This window comes from Bos mutus, chromosome 2, assembly GCF_027580195.1.
Source record: "Bos mutus isolate GX-2022 chromosome 2, NWIPB_WYAK_1.1, whole genome shotgun sequence".
In the NCBI taxonomy this organism is placed as follows: Eukaryota; Metazoa; Chordata; class Mammalia; order Artiodactyla; family Bovidae; genus Bos; species Bos mutus.
The window spans coordinates 22099539-22123270 of NC_091618.1; the positions used below are offsets into that span (position 1 = coordinate 22099539).

A 23732-nucleotide genomic window follows, 5' to 3' on the forward strand; every position below is an offset into this window, starting at 1 on the left:
ACTATCCTCAGTTCTGCAGCCCAATGCATGCTTCTCACATGTTTTTCATTCTCTGAACTTGTACACATAAGACTTTCTGGATAGAAATATTTTTCAGTTATGGTTGCCTGGAGGTTTATCAGCAAAGTTACCAGTTATCCCAGGTTATCAAGTAAAGTATGTTTCAGAACTTCAAGAGGAAAGCATCTTTCTTATAAATCAACTAATCATCAATTTTCAAAGACTACACTCTTGGGTTCAATTGTATATAGTTCCCTTTCTCGAATCCTAGTTTTCAGTTGCTTATATTAAATGGTTCCCATTCTGCCAAATCTTCCCAGATATCCTATATACTATTAGGCCTTTGGCTAAAACACTCACATCTTTTGATCTTTCCAGTCTTCAAAAACATGATTAGAATATGAAGTAGAGTAGAAAAGGATACTTGATCCTTGGAAGGAAAGCTATGACAAGGCACATTAAAAGGGCAGAGACATCACTTTGCTGACAAAGGTCCATATAATCAAAGCTATAATTTTTCCATTAGTAACATATGCATGTAAGAACTGGACCATAAATAAGACTGAGCACCAAATAATTGATGCTTTTGAATTGTGATGCTGGAGAAGACTCTTGAAAGTCCCTTGGACTGTAAGGAGATCAAACCATTCAGTCCTAAAGGAAATCAACCCTGAATATTCATTGGAAGGACTTATGCTGAAGCTGAAATTCCAACTCATTGGCCACCTAATGAGAAGAGCTGACTCATTGGATGAGATCCTAATGCTGGGAAAGATTGAAGGCAGGAGGAGAAGGGGACAACAGAGGATGAGATGGTTGGATGGCATCACCAACTCAACAGATATGAGTTTGAGCAAGCTCTGAGAGATGGTGATGGACAGGGAAGTCTGATGTGCTACTTATCTTCTTCATCCCATGTAGAAAGTCCTCATTCTAGATTTCTACTCAATTAATAATAATAATAAATGATTTTTTCAAAAGACCTGATACAATCCTATTTAAAGACTCAATGTCTCTCATTAATCCCTCCATCCTTTTTCTAGCTTGCACTCATTTTTTGATCTCTGAATCATTTTAAAAGTAGAGACAATAAGAAAAATAATATGTTCAATTATAATCTAATTAATTTACATTCAATAGTTTTGTGTCAAAAAGAAGCATAGTAATGTTTTAGAGTGGCAGGGACCATGTTTATGTTTTATATACCCTATAATGTGCGTATGTGCTTGTCCCCCAGAAAACATAACAGAGATGGATACAAGCTTAGAAACTACTTGTTGATGGATTTAATTTTTAAATCTAAATTGCTGTGAATATAATATATACTGGTATAATTTCTACTTTTGCTCATTGTTTTCATGAGCACTGGCGTCCCAGTTCTCCACTACCCGCAAGACTCTCCCCTCTGCAGAATTTCTGATTTACTAAACAACAGTGACTTGAAAAAAATGCCACAGCAAACAGTAGCACCAGTAATTAGAACTGAGATCTCCTGATACACTCATCTGCTTTACTTCAGCATTTCCTTCATCCCTCAGAAGAGCTGTTAAGAACAACCATTTCAAGTGGCTAAACTACGTTTGTTAAAGCAAATAGTCTGTGACTGGTAGCAGTTTGTGTCTTTGTGTGCATACGTGTGTGTGTGTGTGTGTGTGTGTATCTATGTGTGTGTGTGAGAGAGAGAGAGAGAGAAAGAACCAGAGGCAGAAAGTTGATTGACACAGAGAGGAGGGATTCAAAGTTGGAACTGGTGGAATTTGCATTCCTTTTGAGTATCAGGTGTGGAGCTGTGTGATTCCTCATTTAGGGAGGAGGGTTATCACCTGCAGTTCTAGTGTAGTGCAGGAGTATTCCTCATCCAGTGGTCCCATGTCAAGGATACAATAATGAAGAAAAAGTGTGAGGAGAAGAGGGATAAAGCGTAAATACTGAGTCACTCTCTTCTGTTCCAAAATAGCAAGTCCAACATGTTCTGTTCACATAGCTATTTACCTAGTCTGGATGAAGGCCATCTCACTGATGGAGGTGATTCTTTAAGGAGTGTCCCATTTGTTTAAAACCCCAAAAGTGAGTGAACTTTATAATTCAAATAGTAAACCTCTCCTTGCTAGTGGAAATATACCCTTTTCTAATATAGAATTGGCACATTTTAGGTCCTTTTCTTTTTAGAAAAATTAGAACTACCAATATAACAAATATTTTCCTATTCTTCTTAGTATTCTGGCCTGGAGAATTCCATGGACTATATAGTCTATGGGGTAGCAAAGAGTTGGACATGACTGAGCAACTTTCACTTTTCCTCTCAAAATTGGAATATGAGTAGGCTTGACAGATAGGATTTCAACGATCTATGGGGCTGGCCAAAACGTTTGTTCTGTAACAGCTTATGGAAACCCAAATGAACTTTTAGGCTAACCCAGTATTTGGGAGGCAGGGACTTCTAAAAGTTCAATACTTGTAATGTTCTTTTAAGGATTATATCATGCTAATATGTTTCAGTATCACTGAATAAGCCCTAATTGGCAGGGACACTGTATATGTAACTCTATATTTGCCCCTGCATTTCACATTTCTTGTAAAATGGATACAAAAATGTCTTTATCAAAATTGTAACAAAAATCTTTTCTTCCACTTTATTTACTTCCTTCATAATCTAATATGGAGAGAGTGCAAAAAACGAAAGCTATCTGTGCTATTTCTTCTGGTCAGTAGTCAACGTATCACTCTACAAACAGAGCTTAAGGACCTAGAAGAGGAGATTTTTAGGTGCCATCAACTGAAAGAGATGTTTCAGGAGTTTTCAGTTGAAGAAAGTGAAAGCACATTATAAATTCAGTTTACACTCTGAATCTCGTAGAAGAATTATATCAGAGTGTCAAAGACATATCACAGTTTACCCATTTTTAAGCAACATGCTGTGTTCAGTAAAACTTCATTTGTGTCTTATTTGATGGTTTTGTTTCCATTTGTTTCACAGGTGCTTCCTCTCTGCCCACACTTAGTAATGTCTGGACTCCCCAGGGTACAGTTTCCGGCTCCTTCTCATCTCAGTTTCTTGCCCTCCTAGATTAGAATCATCCAGGTGTATAGTACCAGCCATGTCAAAAAGCCCTAGTCTCATTCTCTAACATCACTAAATCTCTTTAGCTCTAGACATACAATTCCAACTGTATGCTGACTTCTCAGTTAGACAACCCAGAGCATTTCCAAATTAACATCATTAAAATGTAAAAACTGGCTTTCCCATCTTAACCTTGCTCCATATCTCATGTTGTATAACAGAGAAAAGCAAATGTTACTCCTTATTGGATCTACTCCTTTAGCTCTGTACTCTGTTCTGTTGTCTGTGCTGAGTCATGCTAACTCTGTGCCTTTTGTAAACTAATTTTGCCTATGAGACAAACATATTCGGTGCTAAGTCACCTCAGTCATGTCCGATTCTTTGTGACTCTATGGGCTGTAGCCCCCCAGGTTCCTCTGTCCATGGAATTCTCCAGGCAAGAATACTGGAGTGGGTTGCCATTCCTTTCTCCAGGAGATCTTCCTGATCCAGGGATCCAACCCAGGTCTCTTATGTCTCTTGCTTTACCAGGTTCTTTCTTTACCACTAGTGCCACCCAGGAAGCCAAGTTTGCCTATAGCCTGAAATATATATATACAAGATAGCACATTCTCAAGTATCTGATAATAGCTTCCCATTCATGCAAAGGTAAAAAGTTACAGAACAGAAAATAACACTTATCTTATTGGAGGTTTGCAGGAACACATTACCAGACCTGTCTGGACAGCTGCAAGTACAAAGGATTCTGGCACCAGGAAGCTGGCAGCATCCAGCCACACTCCCTCCCTTTTCAGAATAAAAAAGCCAGAATTCTAACTTGGGGAAGATGGTTCTTTGGGACACTAGTCCACCATCTTCTGAATCTGATGATTTTACAAGTAAAGTCACTATTCCTTGCCCCAACAACTCATCTCTCAATTTATTGACTTGTCATGCAGTGAGCAGTACAAGCTTGGATTCAATAACAATGCTGACTATGCTTGAAGCCTTGGTGTTATCATTGGGCTTTTCATGATGAAAACTAAATTTATGTTTTATCTCTCTTAAAAATATACAAATGACTACAAAAGTCCACCACATAATGTGCTAAACCTAACCACAATGGGACAGATAACTGTCCATTGCTTATGCAATAGACTGTTGATTTCATCTTCAGGTATAATGCAGAGGTCTCTTTATGTAAGGGAAAGAAAGGCTCTCTATAAGCTCGTGGAAGTCCCTTCCTCTTCACTCAGTGACTGATCTAGAGAATGCTTCCTAGATTTGCCCAAGTAGATCAAAAAGAGTCTGTTGGAACATGATACTCAGAACCATGCCCTCAGCTTGTGATCACAAAGGTACCACCCAGGGTAGCAAAAGAGAAGAGTTATAGGACAGGAAGTTTCTCAGCCCTTAGTGACATCACTAAACAGTTACGATAATCTTGAAACCACCTACCTCCTGCTCTAGGCTATGGAGTCTTAACAGAAGCCAGGGTTACTTTCAGTTCAATTCAGTCACTCAGTCGTGTCCAGCTCTTTGCGACCCCATGAATCACAGCACGCCAGGCCTCCCTGTCCATCACCAACTCCCTGAGTTCACTCAAACTCACGTCCATTGAATCAATGATGTCATCCAGCCATCTCATCCTCTGTTGTCCCCTTCTCCTCCTGCCCCCAATCCCTCCCAGCATCAGAGTCTTTTCCAATGAGTCAACTCTTCACATCAGGTGGCCAAAGTACTGGAGTTTCAGCTTTAGCATCATTCCTTCCAAAGAACTTCCTTTTTAACCACTGTTAATTGGTACTCTGTGACTGAAAGAATTTCTGCTTAATGCACAAGGCCCTTCACGATTCTTGCTATCTGGTCCCAACCTACTTTGCAGTTTTTTCTGTAAACCTTCTGTAAATCGTCACACCAAATGTGCTAGAGTCCATCCTACAGTATTTCAGGTTTTCATTTAGAAGGCAGACATTTCTTCTGTGTCCTCCTGGTAAGCAGGTTTCTGATAGTTCAAGCTCTAGTTACCTCTGTAAGCAATGATGATTTCATCTATACACCAAAAGCCTCTCATTGTTTTCCCTGAAATCATACCCTCCCAAGAAAAATTAGCTTATTTCTCCCTACTAGGTTTGCATATTATTTGTATACAATACATTCTATTGCAATGGTCCACTCATCTGTCCTGCACTTGCCTTTGAGGCCCCAAATATGAAGATGTCTTACTCATTACTGTACTCACAGATCCTCAAACAGTGCTGTTACATAATAAACATTCAACTAATGCTTCTGGATTTTATAAAATATCTGTGGTCACAACAGGAGCAAATACTATACTTTTTTTTTTTGGATAGTGGCACAAACTTAATCACTAAAAATATATTAATATTAAAAACATTATTGATACTAATATATTAATAACCAAATAACTAAAAACAATACAATTAATAATATACTAATAACAAAATAACCAAAAATATACTAATAAATAAACTAAAATGAATCACAATTCCCAATAGAATAGTGATGTCAACCTTCTTTGGGAGTGGCTTTTATCCTACAAAATTCCATTTGTTTCCTATGTTTTTCTTCTTCATGACAAAATGAACAGATATCTTCTCATATACCTATAGATATTTATATTTTATGATCAAAAATCTATTTTTAGATTTCTACTAAATTCACATGTTCCTTCTCTGAAATTTGAACTCACACTATCAAGCTGATGACCCATATGATTTGTGATATGGCAATAGCACCGAAGCTTTTAGTTACATTTAAGTCTGAGGAAGCTATTGTTCTGCCTCGCCTGGCTAATGTCCTGGAAGCATCCTTTTCCCAATACATATATCATCCATCCTGTTCCAATTTTATCTTGTGCATGACAGTCAGAGACCCCAGGCTAAATTCACGCTAATTGCTTTCCAAGATGACTATCAGAGTTGAAAAGAACATTAAAGGATTGGTCTTTCAGAGTCCTAACACTCTTAAAGAATAGAAAGCTGAAAACTACAGGCGTCTGCCTGATTGTTGTTTATTTCAGTTAACAGTTCTCTGTGAATCCACCATGTTGATCAATCAATTCAAAGCACATATATTCTGTGTTTTTAAAAATGTTGTTTAATAATATTTATCTATCAATATTGCTGGAATCCACAAGGTTGCAGAGAGTCAGATAGGACTTAGCGACTAAACAACAACAATTAACATTGCAAAACTGCATTTCAGATTTTAATTTCAAGTTGTGAATTTAAGATGTATTAAATTATAATTTTGTAACTCTTTCAGCTTATATGGAAACATAGTACCTTGCCCAATGACCAGTTACTGTCTTCATCTTATGACATCAGATGCCTTATAATATGTACTCTCTCTATTGCCTTCCAATCATCTTTGCTACATTTTTTTCTCCATGTTACTTCCTATTTATTTTTCCCAGTAGTCTAAAATCTTTTTTAAAGCAAAGGAGGCATAAACTCTAAATTACTTCAACTTTATAAAATGAAAACTGCTTTAGATGAGCCCCTAGTGTTTTTTTTTTTGTTTTGTTAAGAAATTTAGTACAGATGGTTGGAATTGTCAGGGTTGCTGCATTGTACAGCTCTGAAAAGCACCATTCACTTCTCCATCATCCATGTGAAGAATGTTCCCTGGAGTGTACCACATACTGTTCCCTCCTTTTGTGTGAAGGGCTACTTACACTGTCTCTATGAGTAGAGACAGAGATACCTGCGGTTATGATTTTCTAAGGGATAATTGCATAAAAACAGTTTCTAGAGCCATGAGGACTTACCATTTGGGGGATTACTCTCTTTCTTACCTGAGCTGTGGTTTCCTGCTAGTAATGTGGGGCTCACGGAGCATCTTCCCAGTCTGCTGGTGACCACAGGTGGCCCAGGGGTCCCATCCCATTCCTGAGCTTTGATAGGCTCTCTGGAGGACGATGCCCCATGATGGCCTCTCTCTTTGCTGTCCAACTTTGGTATTGGCTCCGTGCTGTGGCTCCGAACCTTCAGCTCCTCTGTGGATTCTGTGTATTAACCAGAATTATATTCTCTTAAACAAAAGTCACATCCTCCCCAGATTCCTTTAAAAATTAAAGAATATTTAATGTTTTTCTAATTTCTAGCAAATATTTAATATTTTATAAAATATTTTAATGTATTTTTGGAAACTTAGGTGTGTTGGAGATGATAACATTTAAATAAATCAGGGACACATCACACAGGCCTGTTTTTCCGAGCTTTGCAGGTTATCATCAGTGAGAAACAGTTATACCTTTGGAATGGAGAACCTCAATGAACCTTGAGTATTCTTCAGTAACTCTTCCCGGGTGCAAATCTTCAAGGAAACTTCATAAAAAGCACTTTTACAGTCCTTCTCTTTACATTCTCATTGTGCTACCCACCTGTGACATAAATTTAGCCCAGCCACTCTACTACAAAGTGCTTTTGCTAAAATCACCTAGTGCCTTTTAGTTGGCAAATTTAGAAGACACTTTAAGCCACTCTCTTTACATCATTACCATAAGAGAGTAACCAGATTAATCTGCGTATTACTCTCTTATTGATATTTTCAATTCTCTTGGCGTCACTGATGGCCATTTCTCTGTGGTGTGTTGTCTAACACCTTTTCTGTGTCATTCACACCTTCTCTTCTTCCAAGTGTCCCTTCCATTTGGGTTGTGTTGACTAAAAAATACAGTCACAACTTGAAAGAATATATTCTTTCTATGCTTTCATCCTCCAGGATTCTACTAGCAATTGTTGAGGCTGGTGGTTTCTGAATAGTTTATGGGAAGGCTGGACCATTCTCCTGAGCTGTGGACTTTTTCATCCAACTGCCTACTGGATGCTCCATCTGGATGTCCCTTAGATAAAACAAATTTAACATTTCACACACTGTGCTGACACCATTTCTAACTAAACTAATGATTCCTTCTGTTCTGCCAACCATCCAAGTTAGAAACTTATCTATCTCTTTTTTAACTGCTACTCTCCAATCCATCAGTCTGCAAATTCTACAGATTTTATCTGTGAATATCTTGTTTTACCTTCTGTTGCTCTTTCTATCATGTCTATCTCAGCTGTTCTGGTTCAAGCTCTAATCATCACCAAACTTACCTCCTTGACTCTGTCTTTGACTTCCCAAAAAATAAGCTCCATATACTGCCAAAGTGATCGTGTAAAATGCAAATTTGATCAAGTGTTTTTTCAGGGACTAGATGTGATAGCCATTCTGTAAGTCATGTACATTAGTATTTAAAAGCACATATAGTTTGGAATTAACAGATAGACACTATATAGTACTATAATATTATACATATTATATCTGTGATATATAAAATAGATACCAACAAGGACGTACCAGATAGCACAGGGGATTATATCAATATTTTGTAAAAATCTATAAAGGAAGAGAATCTGAAAAGAATATATATATGAATAGATAGATAGATATTACATATGTATGGCTTCCCTGATGCTCCACTGGTAAAAAAACCTGCCAATACAGGAGATGTGAGTTTGATCCCTGGGTTGGGAAGATTCCCATGGAGAAGGACATGAAAACCCACTGCAGTATTCTTGCCTGGGAAACCCCATGGGCAGAGGAGCTTGGTGAGCTACAGTCCACCACGGGGTCGCAAAAGAGTCAGACATGACTTAACGACTAAACAACAAATATAAAAATGCATCTATATATAATATATATACATTTCTATACATAGAAATGTATATAAACATTTTTATACATATATATTTCTATACGTGTATATATACATTTCTATACATATGTATTTCTATATATAGAAATGTATATACATATATAAATGTATATATGGATATAAATTATATATACATATATAAATTTCTATGTATAGAATGTATATACATATATAAAACTGAATGACTTTGCTGTACATCTAAAACTAACACAACATTGTAAATAAACTACTCTTCAATTTTTTAAAAAATAGCTTATGGGAAATTCTTTTAAAAATATAATCACTTCCTAATTTTTAAAAGAGCATATGTAGTAAATAAATATGGTTTAGGAGTGATACCAGCTTGCTACATTCAGAATAATGTTATTTCAGGGAACTGATGTGATAGTCATTCTGTAGTGCATATAGATAAGTATTTAAAGACAAAAAACAAAAACAAAAAGTGCAAATCTATTCATAATGTATCCCTGGCTAAAATCCTTCCAGAAGCTTCCTGTTTCAGAAGTATGTCTAAGGTCCCTATGACCCGCATGATTCTCCATCTCACTCTTTGCCTTTTTAACTTTTTCACTTCCTACTTGAACACTGTATTCAAGAAACATCAACAAATTAGCTGTAGCTTCTTCCTCTCTACTCCCTCTCCAACAAAAACAATGCTGGTTTCCATAGCTACTATCTCCTACCTCACCTACATTGAAAAACCCTTATATCCTTTCCTTTCATCAGAGAACTCTTTCCTCAGTCATCTTTACTCAGTTTAAGTATCCTTTGAAGCCACCCTACCTCATACATAGCCCATGGTGGGATAACATCTCTGTACTGACATTGTCTTGTATCATTTTTTTCTGTGTACTTGTTCTTCTTAAAAGGCCCCGAATTCTTTAAAGGCAGGATCTGAGTGTTGATTTTTGCTTTTTTCCATTGGTGCCTCTAGCTCTTAGCATATTGCTCAGTGGGTATGTAACTAACTCATTTATGGAATAGTTTTCCTAAATCCTCCGGCATCTTTCCAATGTGTGTAGGAAATACAACATTCCTAATGGAAGACGGGGATCTGGTGAGTGATACAAATGTATTCAAGTGGCACAGAGCTAACGGTATTTGCAAAAGTCTAATTACCTGACAATCACAAGCTGTAAAGTTTGCCAGGTTGAGAGTTTAATTCAAAGAAAGAATCTTTGAGAAAGAGTATAATGAACAGTGACAGAAGAGGTTCAGAGAATCTGTATTTTGTTGTCTTTGCACGGAAGTTCAAACGCTCATCATCTTCCAGCAGTGTGATAAGACAAATGTCATACTTTGGTTCCCTGTGATTTGAATCTGTGGGGCAGAGATAGAATAGTTTGTAATACAGTAAGCAGCTGGGAGAGGGATCTGAGAGGCCTAGCTGGAATCCTTAGCCACTGTGGCCACATGGCTGGTGACCCATGACACTGAGCCCTTGGCTTTTCCTTTTGGATCTCTGCTTTGCTTAACTACAAAACGGACGTAAGACCAGCCCTGCCTAACTTTCCCAATTTAATTTGAAGGATCTAATCATATCCTACATTTTTAATATTTTAAAAATGAAACAGGGCCACACATATTAAACAGAGTATTCATTAAAAAAAAAAAAAAAACGGCAATTTGTCCTTCATGAATTTATTTATTCTTTCTATGTTTGTTTTGGATAATCACTGAGAGACTGAAGATACAGATGTAAACTTGCCAGACCACATATAAAAATAGAATTCTAGCTGATCATCTACAGTAATCAGTCTAGAAAGCTAACCTGCAATGCATAAGTCAGACTTGTAGAGACTTTGGACTGCTATCTCTGGCAAACTGCAACCTGTGTAAGAATTGGCCCAAAACAGACAGGATTTGATTAAAAACTGTCAGCGTCTGCAGTTTTTATCCCTGCTTTTAACATAGGACCAAACAGAGAAAGTCAAATATGTTCCCCTAACAATAACATAAGATACCCTGCTTCTGGGCTTCCCAGAGATGGCTCAGAGGTAGATATCCACCTGCTAATGCAGAAGACATGGGTTTGATCCCTGGGTCGGGAAGATCCCCTACAGAAGGAAATGGCAACCCATTCCAGTATTCTTGCCTGGGAAATCCCATGGAGAGAGGAGCCTGGTGGGCTACAGTCCATGGGGTCACAAAAAGTAGGACAGGACTTGGCAACAAAACAACCCTGTTTCTAGGTTAGGTTGCCTGCAACTCGCCTATGCCAACTGCCTCCACTGGGGGCATACCCGAAGCAGTCCGTTTTCCCACTATAAAAGCTTTGCACTTTCTCCCTGCCTTGAGTCTCTGCCCATCCTGGTGGCTGACTGCCTTGCTACAGCAAAGTCTGAATAAATAGCCCCGTGTGTTCTCATTTGTTTGGTCTTCACTAATTTCCACATTACTGAGGTCCCTTCCAGAGTCAAGATGCTATGAAGTTGTATAAACACTTGTCAAAAATATAATTCTATGAGACAGAACGTAAACCAGGAGGGCAGTTCCATAAAACAACCTCAGAAAGATCCCTGGACCCATTTATAAGCTTAAGTCCCAGTTATACTGAAATCAAATATAAGAAAAAAATATTTTCAAACTAATACATCCCAGCAATTAATTACAGCAAGACAATTTAACTAACAATTGCTTTTCTGTGCCCTGAGTCAAATGGAAGAAAATGAGTATCAGAAAAGAACATCCTAGACTATTTCCAAGCTGTTTATTCACAGTTTCAAAGAAAATGTGACTGGCTTCCAAATGTCACAGCCTCAGTACCTAATGACCCATCTGCTTCACCTCGCTTTCTCTTTCAGATTTCAAACTTAACGTTGGGATGTTTGCCTTATTATCACTTTCTAGGTTTTATTCCCCTGCCATCATTAAGCAGTTAAAATTTTTTCTTCTCTCTCTCTCTCGTGCGCATGCGGGCACGCGCGCGCCCACACACACACACACACACACACAGTCTTCTACCACTGGAATTGAAACTAACCAACTTAAAAAAAAATGCTCTAATTTATCACTGGGTTCAGTACTGTTCCTACAGGTTCGGATACTATTTTAAATATGAAAGGCTGAGGACGTATGTCAAGCTTCTCCCTCTATACCAGTCTCAGTTTCTTTGTTCTCATTCAAATTACTCACTTGCAGGCACCAGGGAAGTGTCACTTTGGTCTCAAACCTCAACTAAATAAAAGCCCAGTACAGCTTTGGGAACAAAAAGGGTTCTTTTTTTTCCTTTTCTCCTTTCTTTGTTTTCAAGTCCCAGAAGTTAGACTTTAGTGAACTTTGGCAGGTATATTTAGGGAAACCTGAACAAAAAACTTGCAGAAATCATACTACTCAGCCTTGTGCCCCTGTACCTTCATATATAAGTAGAAGGCATATCTGAAAAATCAGTAGGAAAATCATAAATGTACTATTGAGCATTTTACTGGAGAGTAAACCAGGTGGTGATTGCAGCCATAAAAATAAAAGACGCTTACTCCTTCGAAGGAAAGTTATGACCAACCTAGATAACATATTAAAAAGCAGAGACATTACTTTGCCAACAAAGGTCTGTCTAGTCAAGGCTATGGTTTTTCCAGTGGTCTTGTATGGATGTGAGAGTTGGACTGTGAAGAAAGCTGAGCGCCAAAGAGTTGATGCTTTTGAACTGTGGTGTTGGAGAAGACTCTTGAGAGTCCCTTGGACTGCAAGGAGATCCAACCAGTCCATTCTAAAGGAGATCAGCCCTGGGTGTTCATTGGAAGGACTGATGCTGAAGCTGAAACTCCAATACTTTGGCCGCCTCATGCGAAGAGTTGACTCATTGGAAAAGACCCTGATGCTGGGAGGGATTGGGGGCAGGAGGAGAAGGGGACAACAAAGAATGAGATGGCTGGATAGCATCACTGACTCGATGGACATGAGTTTGAGTGAACTCCAGGAGTTGGTGATGGACAGGGAGGCCTGGCATGCTGCGATTCATGGGGTCACAAAGAGTCGGACACGACTGGGCAACTGAACTGAACTGAAACCAGGTTTGCCATAGATGTTCAAGAGCAGCTTCCTACAAAATGCATTTCCTAAATAAAATAAAAACAATCTTTAAAATAGCTGTTGACCAGAGACAAATGGAAAGTAGACAATTAGACTAAGAAATACTGAAACCCAAAGAAATCTATTCAGAGGAATAAGGATGTTTTATCCATATCAATATCTCTCAGTGTTTTCTTAACACCTATTGAAAACAAAATTGATTTTAGTAACAAACTTTCCTAAACAAAATGAATCTTAAGTACCAAGGTACATTTTTATGTGAAAACTAAGTTCTTTCAGTTTAGCTGAAAGAACAGTTAAGCTCCAGCATGTAGCAAGAAGTCAACCACAGAGAAATTGCTCATCCTCTATCATGGGGTGTTGACTATTGATCTAAACATCTGATTCTCACACTGAAATCTCATCTTGCTATATAAAAGCACATATTAATGCATTGCATTGATCTTTCAGACTGCGTGTTTTACATATTATTGTCTTAAACGTTTTACAGTGTTTTGAAGACTGAAAAATAAGGTTAAAAGATCAGGAGTCATCATTTCATGACCAACATATTCTCTATAGGATGTCAGTCCATCACTCTTCATGCTGCTAACTCTGAAGTCCTTTTTCAAAGTTTTTCCATTTCTCTGCTGCTTACGTTGTCTAATGGCAACCCACTCCAGTACTTTTGACTGAAAAATTCCATGGATGGAGGAGCCTGGTAGGCTACAGTTCATGGGGTCACAAAGAGTTGGACATGACTGAGTGACTTCACTTTCACTTTTACTTTATGTTGTCTCTGAGCATATCTTTGTCTCTCCAGCTTCTAATTCATTTCTCTCTTTTTCTGCCCTGGGCCACTTGCAGCCACATGGCTCCCTGGATGGGTGTCAAGGCCTTCCCCCAGATCTGCTGCTCACCGGACACTGAGTTTTCCCTGAATCCTTGTTCACTCTTTCTCATCAACATTCAGTCTCTCAACAGTGACATAGCACTAAAGATTCTTACAGATTTCCACCACCTAAAAACCCCTTTCAAGCTCTAGAGACAAAGAAAACAATTTATTCTGATGGACCGTTACCTATAGCTGTCTGGGGAACCACAATGGTTTAAAATGGACAGTTTTGTCATCTCTCCAAAGTTGTTTTTTTAGGTTGGAAAGGTCGTGTAATTACTAATTTACACATATGATTTTCCCACCAGACCATAAACTTCTTAAGACTAAAGACTACATCTTGCATGTTGGTACTTAATATCGAATAGACATCAACGAAAATCAAGGGGATGAATGAATGCATCCCTGTTTCTTCACTCAGGACAGTGAGCTTATTAGAGTGTAAGTCCCAGATGTAACCCTATCTTAGACCATGACTCAGCCTCTCCACCAACCTTTCCAAACTCAGCCAGCACACGGACCATGGCAGGAACCAATAACCCTCACTGACAAACAAAAGTTAATTCCTATAGCCAAAATTATTATTTTTTGTTAATGCATACATGTTTTTTTATTGACTTGCTAATGGTAGACCAGAAAATAAGTAATCTGTCTGAGTAAATAAATATTTATTTGTAAATATGACCAGTAAACACTGTTTTCTTGGGGAGACATAAGATTATTTTGATTTTTTGCAATATTTAAAAAGATTAATTTGCCTTATCACTTAACTGCTTCCATGAAACATCTACATGATTCAGATGACTTAGACAAGAGACTTTTAAATTTGTGGTTTGTGACTGCTATTGTATTCAAAATTTCACACTTTCACACAGAGATCTCTCAGATACAAAATACCTACTTAATAGTGCTTGAAAATATAGAGACCAAAGCTCATGTTTCTGATGAGAATTCAAGTTTGCTATGGGCATAAAGGACGCTTTAGAACTATCCCCTTATATTAGTATAATCCTCAAGATTGAAGTCTCTTCATTCTATTCCCACTGCTGAACCATGGAAAGGTGATAAAGGCAACTTAATTAGGCAGAAAAGACAACACATTTGGACCCTAAAGGAAGCACTACACTAAAATGCATTATCAGATGTGTGTTAGATTCAGGCATCAAATTTGAGAGACGAAAGAGATCTCAGAAATCCTAAACACAACAACTCATCAAAAGGAGGGTGTAAGTGTATGGAATTGCTCATGGCCATCTTACCTAGTAGGGAGGTATCCCAGGATGGTAGTGTTCCCATCTCATGGGAAAGCTTGACTCAACAGAAAACATAGTTAAGTACTAGAAAGCTCCTGTACGGAGCTCAGGTCGGTCTCTCTCCAAGCACCATCATTGGTTGGTTGTTGGTCATCCTGTTTCTGCAACAACTCAGAGAGCTAGTCTAGTTCTGTTCTTAAGTAAACATCCTTTAGCATCTAGAGCAGGGAGTCTGTCTCCCCTTAGTCACATCATACTCAGAATGCAAATTCAGAACTCTCACTCTCCCACTCTCTCTGTCCTGGACAGTAATTGCATGTCATTGTGTCTTTTAAAACTGTGGTGTCTGGAACTGATCAGAGCCAGACAGCCTAACATGGTTTACCTAAGAGTCCAGGTGGTCTCTGGGATTCTCCCCTTGCCCTTCTATGATTCCACCTCCCAAGTCTCCAAGGAAGACAGGGCAAAGGCTCCTCTGTCTGCACAATGAAAGGGCACTGAGGAGCAGAGGTGAGTTTTAAATTTTTTATGATTGCTTCTCTCTCGTGTGAACTCTGTCATTTGGGGTCAGTTATGTCAATTCTAACATTTAAGGGATGCCTTCTCTTCAAATATATATATAGAGAAAGAATGATAATAGCTCAAGCAGCTAGAGATTCCATGGTTTTAAATAAAATCAGAAACAAAACTTATGTTTGTGTTAAGAAGAGTGGTAAAGTAAAAGCTTAGTTTTAATAAAATAGATGAGGCAGGTCATTTAATAAGTAGGCTTCCCAGGTGGCGCCAGTAGTAAACAATCTGCCTGCCAATGCAGGAGTGCAAGAGACAAGGGTTTAATCCTTGGTTGGGAAGATCCCCTGGAGGAGGAAATGGCAACTCACTCTAGGGTTCTTGCCTAGGAGATTCCATGGACAGAGGAGTCTGGCAGGCTACAGTCCCTGGGGTCACAGAGTCAGGCAGGACTGAGCACATACACACAAACACACACCATTTAATAAAGTAATAAAACAGATGACATGTACTGAACTAAGAGAGACTATGCAAACAATCCTAATTATTTTACACATTTAAAGACAGCTCAGAGCTTTTACAGAGCTTACTCAAGGTCACACAAATGCCAATTAGTAAAGACCTGATAAAGCGACAGGTTTCCTGACCACCGCCCAGCAGGTAACTATCACCCTAAGACACAGAAACTCACATACTGACTTATATTCAAAAGTTATTTTTTTATGGTTGCAAAGAATGATACTTATTCATAATAAATAGAATTTTAAAGGCTGTGTTTGGTCTTAAAAAAACTTTCAAACAAATGGCCACATGATTTAATTACTCTCTTTTCATCAAGAGATTTTCTCTACCTAAAAAACCTTCACTAAAGTCATCAGGCATAATGCAAATGTTGACAGATTTTCGTAACGCTTTCTTTAAAAAATTCTAGCATTGCAGGCCAACGAGAGACAATTTTCTCAAGGTATGTAACCTAAGACTTGCTTATTTATTTATGGCTCTGCTGGGTCTTCAAGGCTGCTCGGGCTTTTCTCTAGTTGTGATAAGTGGGGGGTACTCTTTGGTAGTGGTGCATGGACTTCTCACTGTGGTGGCTTCTCTTGTTGCAGCTCCTGGGCTCTAGGACACAGACTCAGTAGTTGTGGAACAGGGTTTGGTTGCTCCGTGGCATGTGGGATCTTCTCAGACCAGGGACTGAACCCGTGACTCCTGCATTGGCAGGCAGAGTCTTTACTACTGAGCCACCAGAGAAGCCCCTCAAATAAGGTAATCTATGTTTAGGGCTTCCCTGGTGGCTCAGAGGGTAAAGTGTCTGCCTACAATGTGGGAGACCCAGGTTCGATCCCTGGGCCGGGAAGATCCCCTGGAGAAGGCAATGGCAACCCACTCCAGTACTCTTGCCTGGAAAATCCTATGGACTGAGAAGCCTGGTAGCCTGGCAGTCCAAGGGGTCGCAAAGAGTCGGACACGACTGAGTGACTTCACTTTCACTTTCATGCTTTTGTCTATTCTTGTAGTGCAAAAGCCAAATGGACCTGTGGGCACAGACTAGCTAGATGCTGACCAAACTGTTCTTTCTGAGCACCTAGAAAAATCACACTTCCCAGAATTCCTTGCAGTCAAGGAGAGCCATACAACTGAGATTTGGTCACTAGAATGTGGGTGGAAGTGACGTATGCCAGCTCCAGGGCTAGTTCTAAAACTCCCCACAGAATCCGCATTCTCTTGTATCCCTCTCCTGCTGATTAGGATTTTTTTTTTTTTTTTTGAGGTCCTGAGCTCTGGAAGAACCACCAGAAGGAAAATTCCCAATAACTAGGGGGAAAAGAGCCCATTTCCCATTGAACCCATTAATTCATTATCATGTGTCTGTGACATATGTTGTGGTCCGTGCTGTGAAAAAGATATAAGTCCTACTCTACTAAGCCACTGAGGTTGTGGAGTTGCTTGCTGTAGCAGGTGGATTACTCTAATACAGATTTCAGTGGACTATTTCTCATTTTGTCTCCTGTAAACTATATTCTAAGTATAAAGTTCTTGGGGATTCCTCCAGGGACAGTAGTTAGGACTCAGTGCTTTCAATGCTGGGGCCCCAGATGAGTCTCTGGTTGTGGAAATAAGATCACCCCACAAGCCACATGATGTGGTCAAAAATAAATAAACAAAAGGTCTTTGAGTTTCTAATGAGGGCAATATTTTTATTGGCATACTGATAGAAAAAAGAAGGACAAAATGGTGAGTTAAATTGCCAAATGTGGTATAGGAATTCAGCAAGCAATGCTTCTTTCTGAGCTCTAGTTATAATAAAACCACTTTAGAAAACTGATAATTACATCTTTATTGAGTACACAGTAAATGCTTTAAATACTATGGATTTGAACTCAGGTTTCTCTGAACAAACAGCCCACCAGTGCAGCTTTGTTTAGTTTTCTTTTGCTTGGATTCCTATAAGGAGGATTATTTACCTTATTTAAAAAGAATCAATAATTTTATTTTCAGAAATTTGGAGATTGTATAAGTAGAAAATCCACTGAAGATATTTGGGAGAAATCAGTTGTCAATCTAAATAGTATAGATTACAAACAACTCAGGGCTTCCCAGGTGGCACCAGTAGTAAAGAATCCACCTGCGTAGGAGACACAAGAGATTTAGATTCGATCCCTGGGTTGGAAAGATCCCCTGGAGGAGAGCATGGCAACCCATCCCAGTATTCTTGCCTGGAAAATATCATGAACAGAGGAATCTGGCAGGCTACAGTCCATATAGGGTGGCAAGGAGTCAGACAGGAAGCATGCACAAGCAACTCAGCTTCTTATATCAACATTCAAGTAATAAAGAAGTTAACAGTAGTTTTCAGATGGAATGTAGATTGTATTAGTAAACCATAGCTATTAAGAGATAATTATCAGTTACACTGAAACAAGTCAGAATGTCTAATTAAGTGTGATTTTCTAAGACTGGTTTGACCATTTCACTCTGAAATATTTTTTGGATTGCTTTGAAAAAAGTGGCAAGTAAAGTACATATTTTTCCTTATTTTGTTCAATCAGTGATTAAATGTACATGTCTTGCTCGGTCTGTATGGACATTTTCATGCCAGGCACTGTGACAGTGAGAGAAAAGGACAGCAAACTACAACACCACGACTTCTACCCATATGGGGCTCCTACTCTAAGAGAGAGAGAGAGAAAGAAATTACGTGAACTAATACAGGTGGTATTTGAGGTATGGTATGAACAAGGAGAGATGGTGGGGTCTAACGAAAGGGCCTGACACTACATTTTATTAGTAGAGTGATCAAGAAATCTTGATTCAATAGTGATTCAACAAGTGGTAAAGGACGGATGAGGATGGGCTAGATGAATTTTGTAGCCCAGGGTAAACTTACTGTCCAGTATGCATGCAAGTTGAAAGAGGGAAGGAAGGTCTGCATAGCTAGAGCAGAGAGGAGAAGATGTGAGAGCTATTGGGTTGGCCAAAAGGTTTGCTTAGGTTTTTCCATAGATAGTATGGGAAACTTGAACAAAGTCTTTGACCAACCCAATACTAAGTGAGGTGGAGAGAGAAACTTAGTTCAGATATGTAAGATCTCCTGGGGGAAAGAGCTTCATTGCAAATTCTGAGAGCAAAGGAAAACAATTGAACATTTTTTTAATAGGGATAGACTGTATATATATATATATATATATATACACACATAAATATCATGCTAGTTGCAGCTTAGAAGAGTGACTGATGCCTAGTCTTCTAATTAATTCTTTTTCCTTGATTTAAAAAAATCTGAAGAGGGGAATTTCATGAAAATTAGGGTTTTGAGTGGCTCTTGCCAGATTTTTCCTACTGGAGTGATATGTTACCCCAGCCTAGATTTCATTTCTGTCTACAACATATTCTAAAAATTTGCTTCTAGCTCAGCTCCTCCTTTCTCTGCATCCCAACACCAACCAAGTTGCTGAAACCTCAACTCTGAGAACAAATGTGTTCACACAGGTGAAACACAAATTCTGCATGCCATAAACACCTACAACTCTTAATAGACTATAGGTATTAATAACAAAATGTTTCAACAGTTAGATAAGTTGGGAAAATGCTGGGATAAACAATGTTAAATAGCTTTGCTCTCTTAAGATTTCTTCAAGTCTTTTAACAAAATTTTGTACACTATCCCTGTCTAGGAGGCTGGTATAATCTGCAGAGTTTCTTGAACTTATTTTTTAGAGCATTTGTTTGCTTGCTTGCTTGTTTTCTCCTATTCCAGAAAAAAATCTCATGGCTTCTTCAGCCTCACAGAAGGCACTCTGGAAAATTCATGGGTGGTCCCCAGACAGTCTGCTGTTGGTAAAGATGAAGCAGAAATTCAGATTCAATCTCATCCTATAACACATTTTTAGAGAAAAACTTAAACTCTGGTATGTAATTGAAATTTCCAGTTATTTACTTTTTTCCATCTCTTTTCTACTCCCACACATATGAACCCGGACTGTGCCCTCCCCTGCTGTTGTTGTTCAGTTGCTAAGTCTTGTCTGACTCTTTGCAACCCCATGGACTGTAGCATGCCAGCCCTCCCTGTCCCTCATCAACTCCTGGAGTTTGTTCAGACCATGTCCATTGAGTTGGTGATGCCATCCAACCATCTCATCCTCTGTCGTCCCCTTTTCCTCCTACCTTCAATCTTTCCCAGCATCAGGGTCTTCTCCAATGCCCTCTCCTGACCTCAATTCATTTGTTGAAGCTTAACACTGAATGTGACTATCTTTGGAGATTTGGTCTTTAGGTAATTAAGGTAATGAGGTCATAAGGGTGGGATCCCAATCCAATATGACTGGGATCTTCTTCGTAAGAAGAGGAAGAGATACCAAGGATGCATGCTGCTGCTGCTAAGTTGCTTCAGTCGTGTCTGACTCTGTGTGACCCCATAGAAGGCAGCCCACCAGGCTCCCCCATCCCTGGGATTCTCCAGGCAAGAACACTGGAGTGGGTTTCCATTTCCTTCTCCAATGCATGAAAGTGAAAAGTGAAAGGGAAGTCGCTCAGTCGTGTCTGACTCTTAGCATACCTATAGGGAAAAAGCCACGAGAGGACACAGTCAGAAGGCAGCCATCTGCAAGCCTAGGAGAGAGGCTTCAGGAGAAACCAAACCTCTTGATACTTTGAGCTTGGACTTCTAGCCTCTAGAACTCTGAGAAATAAGCTTCTGAAGACTAACATATAGACTATACATGAAATCTTGATCTAGTTCCATCACTCTCTGGATTTTTCTTAGGGTAGGGAGAGATTTGAAAAAATGAGTGGAAGAAAACAGATGTTTGTTGAGTAACTGCTCTGTGATTACATAATTCTCATTTTACTGACGAAGAAACCAGTACACACTGGTAAATAATAAAGCTGAGATGTGATTCCCAATCTGTCTGACTCTGAATAGTGTCTTGACTCCCAGTGTGGCACATTCTCTTTCTGAAATCTTTATTTTTAAAATGTGAGTATCATGCTGTTCACTTACTCTGGGCCAGAGAAGAGAAATGATGTGCATAGGCCAGCCCTCAGAAATGACTGTTTTAGGCTTTTCTCTTCAGCCAATGCTGTGGCCTGCTTTGTTCAATGAGAATTATTCATGAAGGCAATCAGTGTCTTTCTTATCTGCCACAGAGGAAGTGTGGGCTGTGAATATGATCAGTAGAAGCCCATATTTATCACTCAACCATAAAGCCCTGGTCAGTATAATAATAGGCTTCCCAGGGAGCTCAGTGGTTAAAAAAAAAAAAAAAAATCTGTCTGCCAATGCAGAAGACGTGAGTTTGATCCCAAGGTTGGAAAGATCCCTTGGAGGAGGAAATGGCAACCCACTCCAGTATTCTTGCTTGGGATATCCCATGGACAGAAGAGCCTGGTGGACGATACTACATAGGGTTGCAAAGAGTTGTACATGACTGAGCAACTGAGCATGCATGCATTATGCAATATAAATTCACTTTTAAGGACATTTCTAAATGTCAAATACCATCACGTTATTAACATTTTAATATCATTGTGTTCTATGTCTTTTATTTGGAGCAGATTTAAGTAAAGACAATGTCACCCTTAGCCCTGGGCAACCAGGGCCCCTGTCCTGGGCACTACTCCTTGGAGGATCTCATTCTGATTCTCCTCCTGTTGCACTCTCACCACAGGGCAAGGAGTCCAGGAGGCCAAAAGCCTGTGTCCATCCAGAACCTCCATTTTCTCCTGCTAGAACTTTCCTCAAACACCTTGAACCCCTGAACTTTTTGTGTTAATAGCCCCAAGCTGGCTTCCAGGCTTTTACCTTGGGGCTATCCTCCCCAAAACTGATCCTGTCTAACAATAAACTTTCAGTCTGACAAAATAGCACAAGCAAATACTTTCAACAAAGGGTAGACAGGAACAACGTTTTGGGTTCTACAATAAGTTTAATCTGTCTAGAGAGGCCTTATAATAGGAAAGAATGGGGCCTGAATTTACATAGAAAAGAAGAAGTAAGGGTTTTGAGTGACAGCCTTCAGAGTTTGCATTTATTTTTGAGGAGAAGAGTAATGGTGATGCCATCAGTATTAAAAGGAGATTCTCCAGGAGAAGTGTGCAAGAACCAGGAAAAAATGTGTAAGGAGTTCTCGAAGGTCAGTGGCTTATAATCAGCACCATCTTATCTCTGGGTACGGGAAATCCCCAGCACTCCAGAGATCACTATCTTAGCATTCTGATGTCACCAACTTATTAAACATCGTTTTCACTGAATTGTACAGACATAGATACAAAGATGCAGAAACATAAACTATTTTGTTGCCTATTTTTTATAGACAATTTTTAGAGTTTGCATCCAACGCAGATGAATTTGAGACTATCTACCTGATGAAGATCATTTTTTAATTCAAAATATATCATCTGTTCAATGACAAGATAATCATTTTTTAAAAAATCAACCTCATTGTCTGCTCTTAATCTGATGTCAAGATATAAAGAGAGAAATACCAGACAAGGTTACTTTGAGATTTCATTAAATAACTACTCTGAACCCAGAGTCAATTCTCTGCATATTAAAAATGAAACATAATTACAGAAAGTGTCCTTATTGTTTAACAATCCTTTTTACTTCAGAATAGTGCATAAAATGCAAATGTCTCTCTGTAATTTACTACATTAAATATTTATGCCCACAGCTCTCTATAGCACCCATAATGTCAATGGAGGTCTTTCCGTTCTTCTTTCCCTTTTAAAATCGGACAGGACTGCAGCTCAGCTGAGTTCCCTCTACATCCAGTTCTTCACATATTGGATAGAGAAGCTACCAATAAAACCTCTTAGAGGACAAAGGGAATACTAAAATATTTGACAATTCTAAAATACAGAGTTCTAGGGTTATAAAATCTTTAAACCTGGATCAGTCACAGACTTTGGCTTAGGATGTTTTAAGCTATCTATATCCTTTGACAAATTCCAAAATCATATGCAGTTATAGAAGACTTGACACGAGTGTCAGCTTAAGTAGGACACAAGGCAGCAAATTACCATAAAGCTAACAATCTAAAAAAGAATCTTTTTGAAGAAAGGAGGCCACAGGGACACGAACATATGTTAGCTTTACATTTTTCTCCTCCTACTGTCCTAGTCACAGTCATGCTGAATAGAGGCTGGCATAGCACAGAGATTTGTGGATTTAACTGTTTGGGAAACTTGACCTAGGCAATGGTTCTGCCATCATCAAGGTGACACTAGGGATGCTATTTTACTTTCCCTGCTCCTATGAACTCATGTCTCAAATAAAGGATTTAGACCACAGCATTTCTAAGATGCCTTCTGAATCTGAAATTCGATGGAAAAAAAGAGTCCAAAATCATGCACTTGGTTCCTCAGTTTAAAGTGAAATAGGGTTCAAGTGCACTGAAATACATTACAAAAATGCTATTTGATGATAATGACCCACTATTGAAGAATAATATTCTTAAAATATGATCTGGGCTTGTTTTAAAGAGATTTTTCAAATTAATTAATGATACCTTAGTATACAACAAAAGAGGGGAGCTCTTACATACAAAATATCCTTAGGTGCTACTGACAGCATGAAGAATCACACAGCCAAAATGTGGAAGAAATGATGCCAAGTCCAATCAGAAGTAACAATGGGAAGAGTAGGATAAAGAAACCATGGCTATAATTTGAATTGCCCTTTATGAGATATTCAAGAGCATATGGCTTAATGAGCAGAACCGCTGCTCATTAAGGCCACTGGGAGAAAGTAGACCAGTTAACTACTGGATGCAAGGAATCCACATTAACTTTTTCTGG

General features: G+C 38.8%; 1 protein-coding gene across 1 annotated transcript in view; it reads right to left on the reverse strand.

Moving 5' to 3' along the window:
• Positions 1–23732, reverse strand: part of NYAP2 (neuronal tyrosine-phosphorylated phosphoinositide-3-kinase adaptor 2) — a 307287-nt gene that overhangs the window by 71510 nt on the left and 212045 nt on the right. Inside the window, exon 4 of the mRNA XM_070379977.1 lies at positions 6861–7070. Within this exon, the coding sequence (XP_070236078.1) occupies positions 6861–7070 (210 nt within the window). The remainder of the gene's footprint in view (positions 1–6860; positions 7071–23732) is intronic.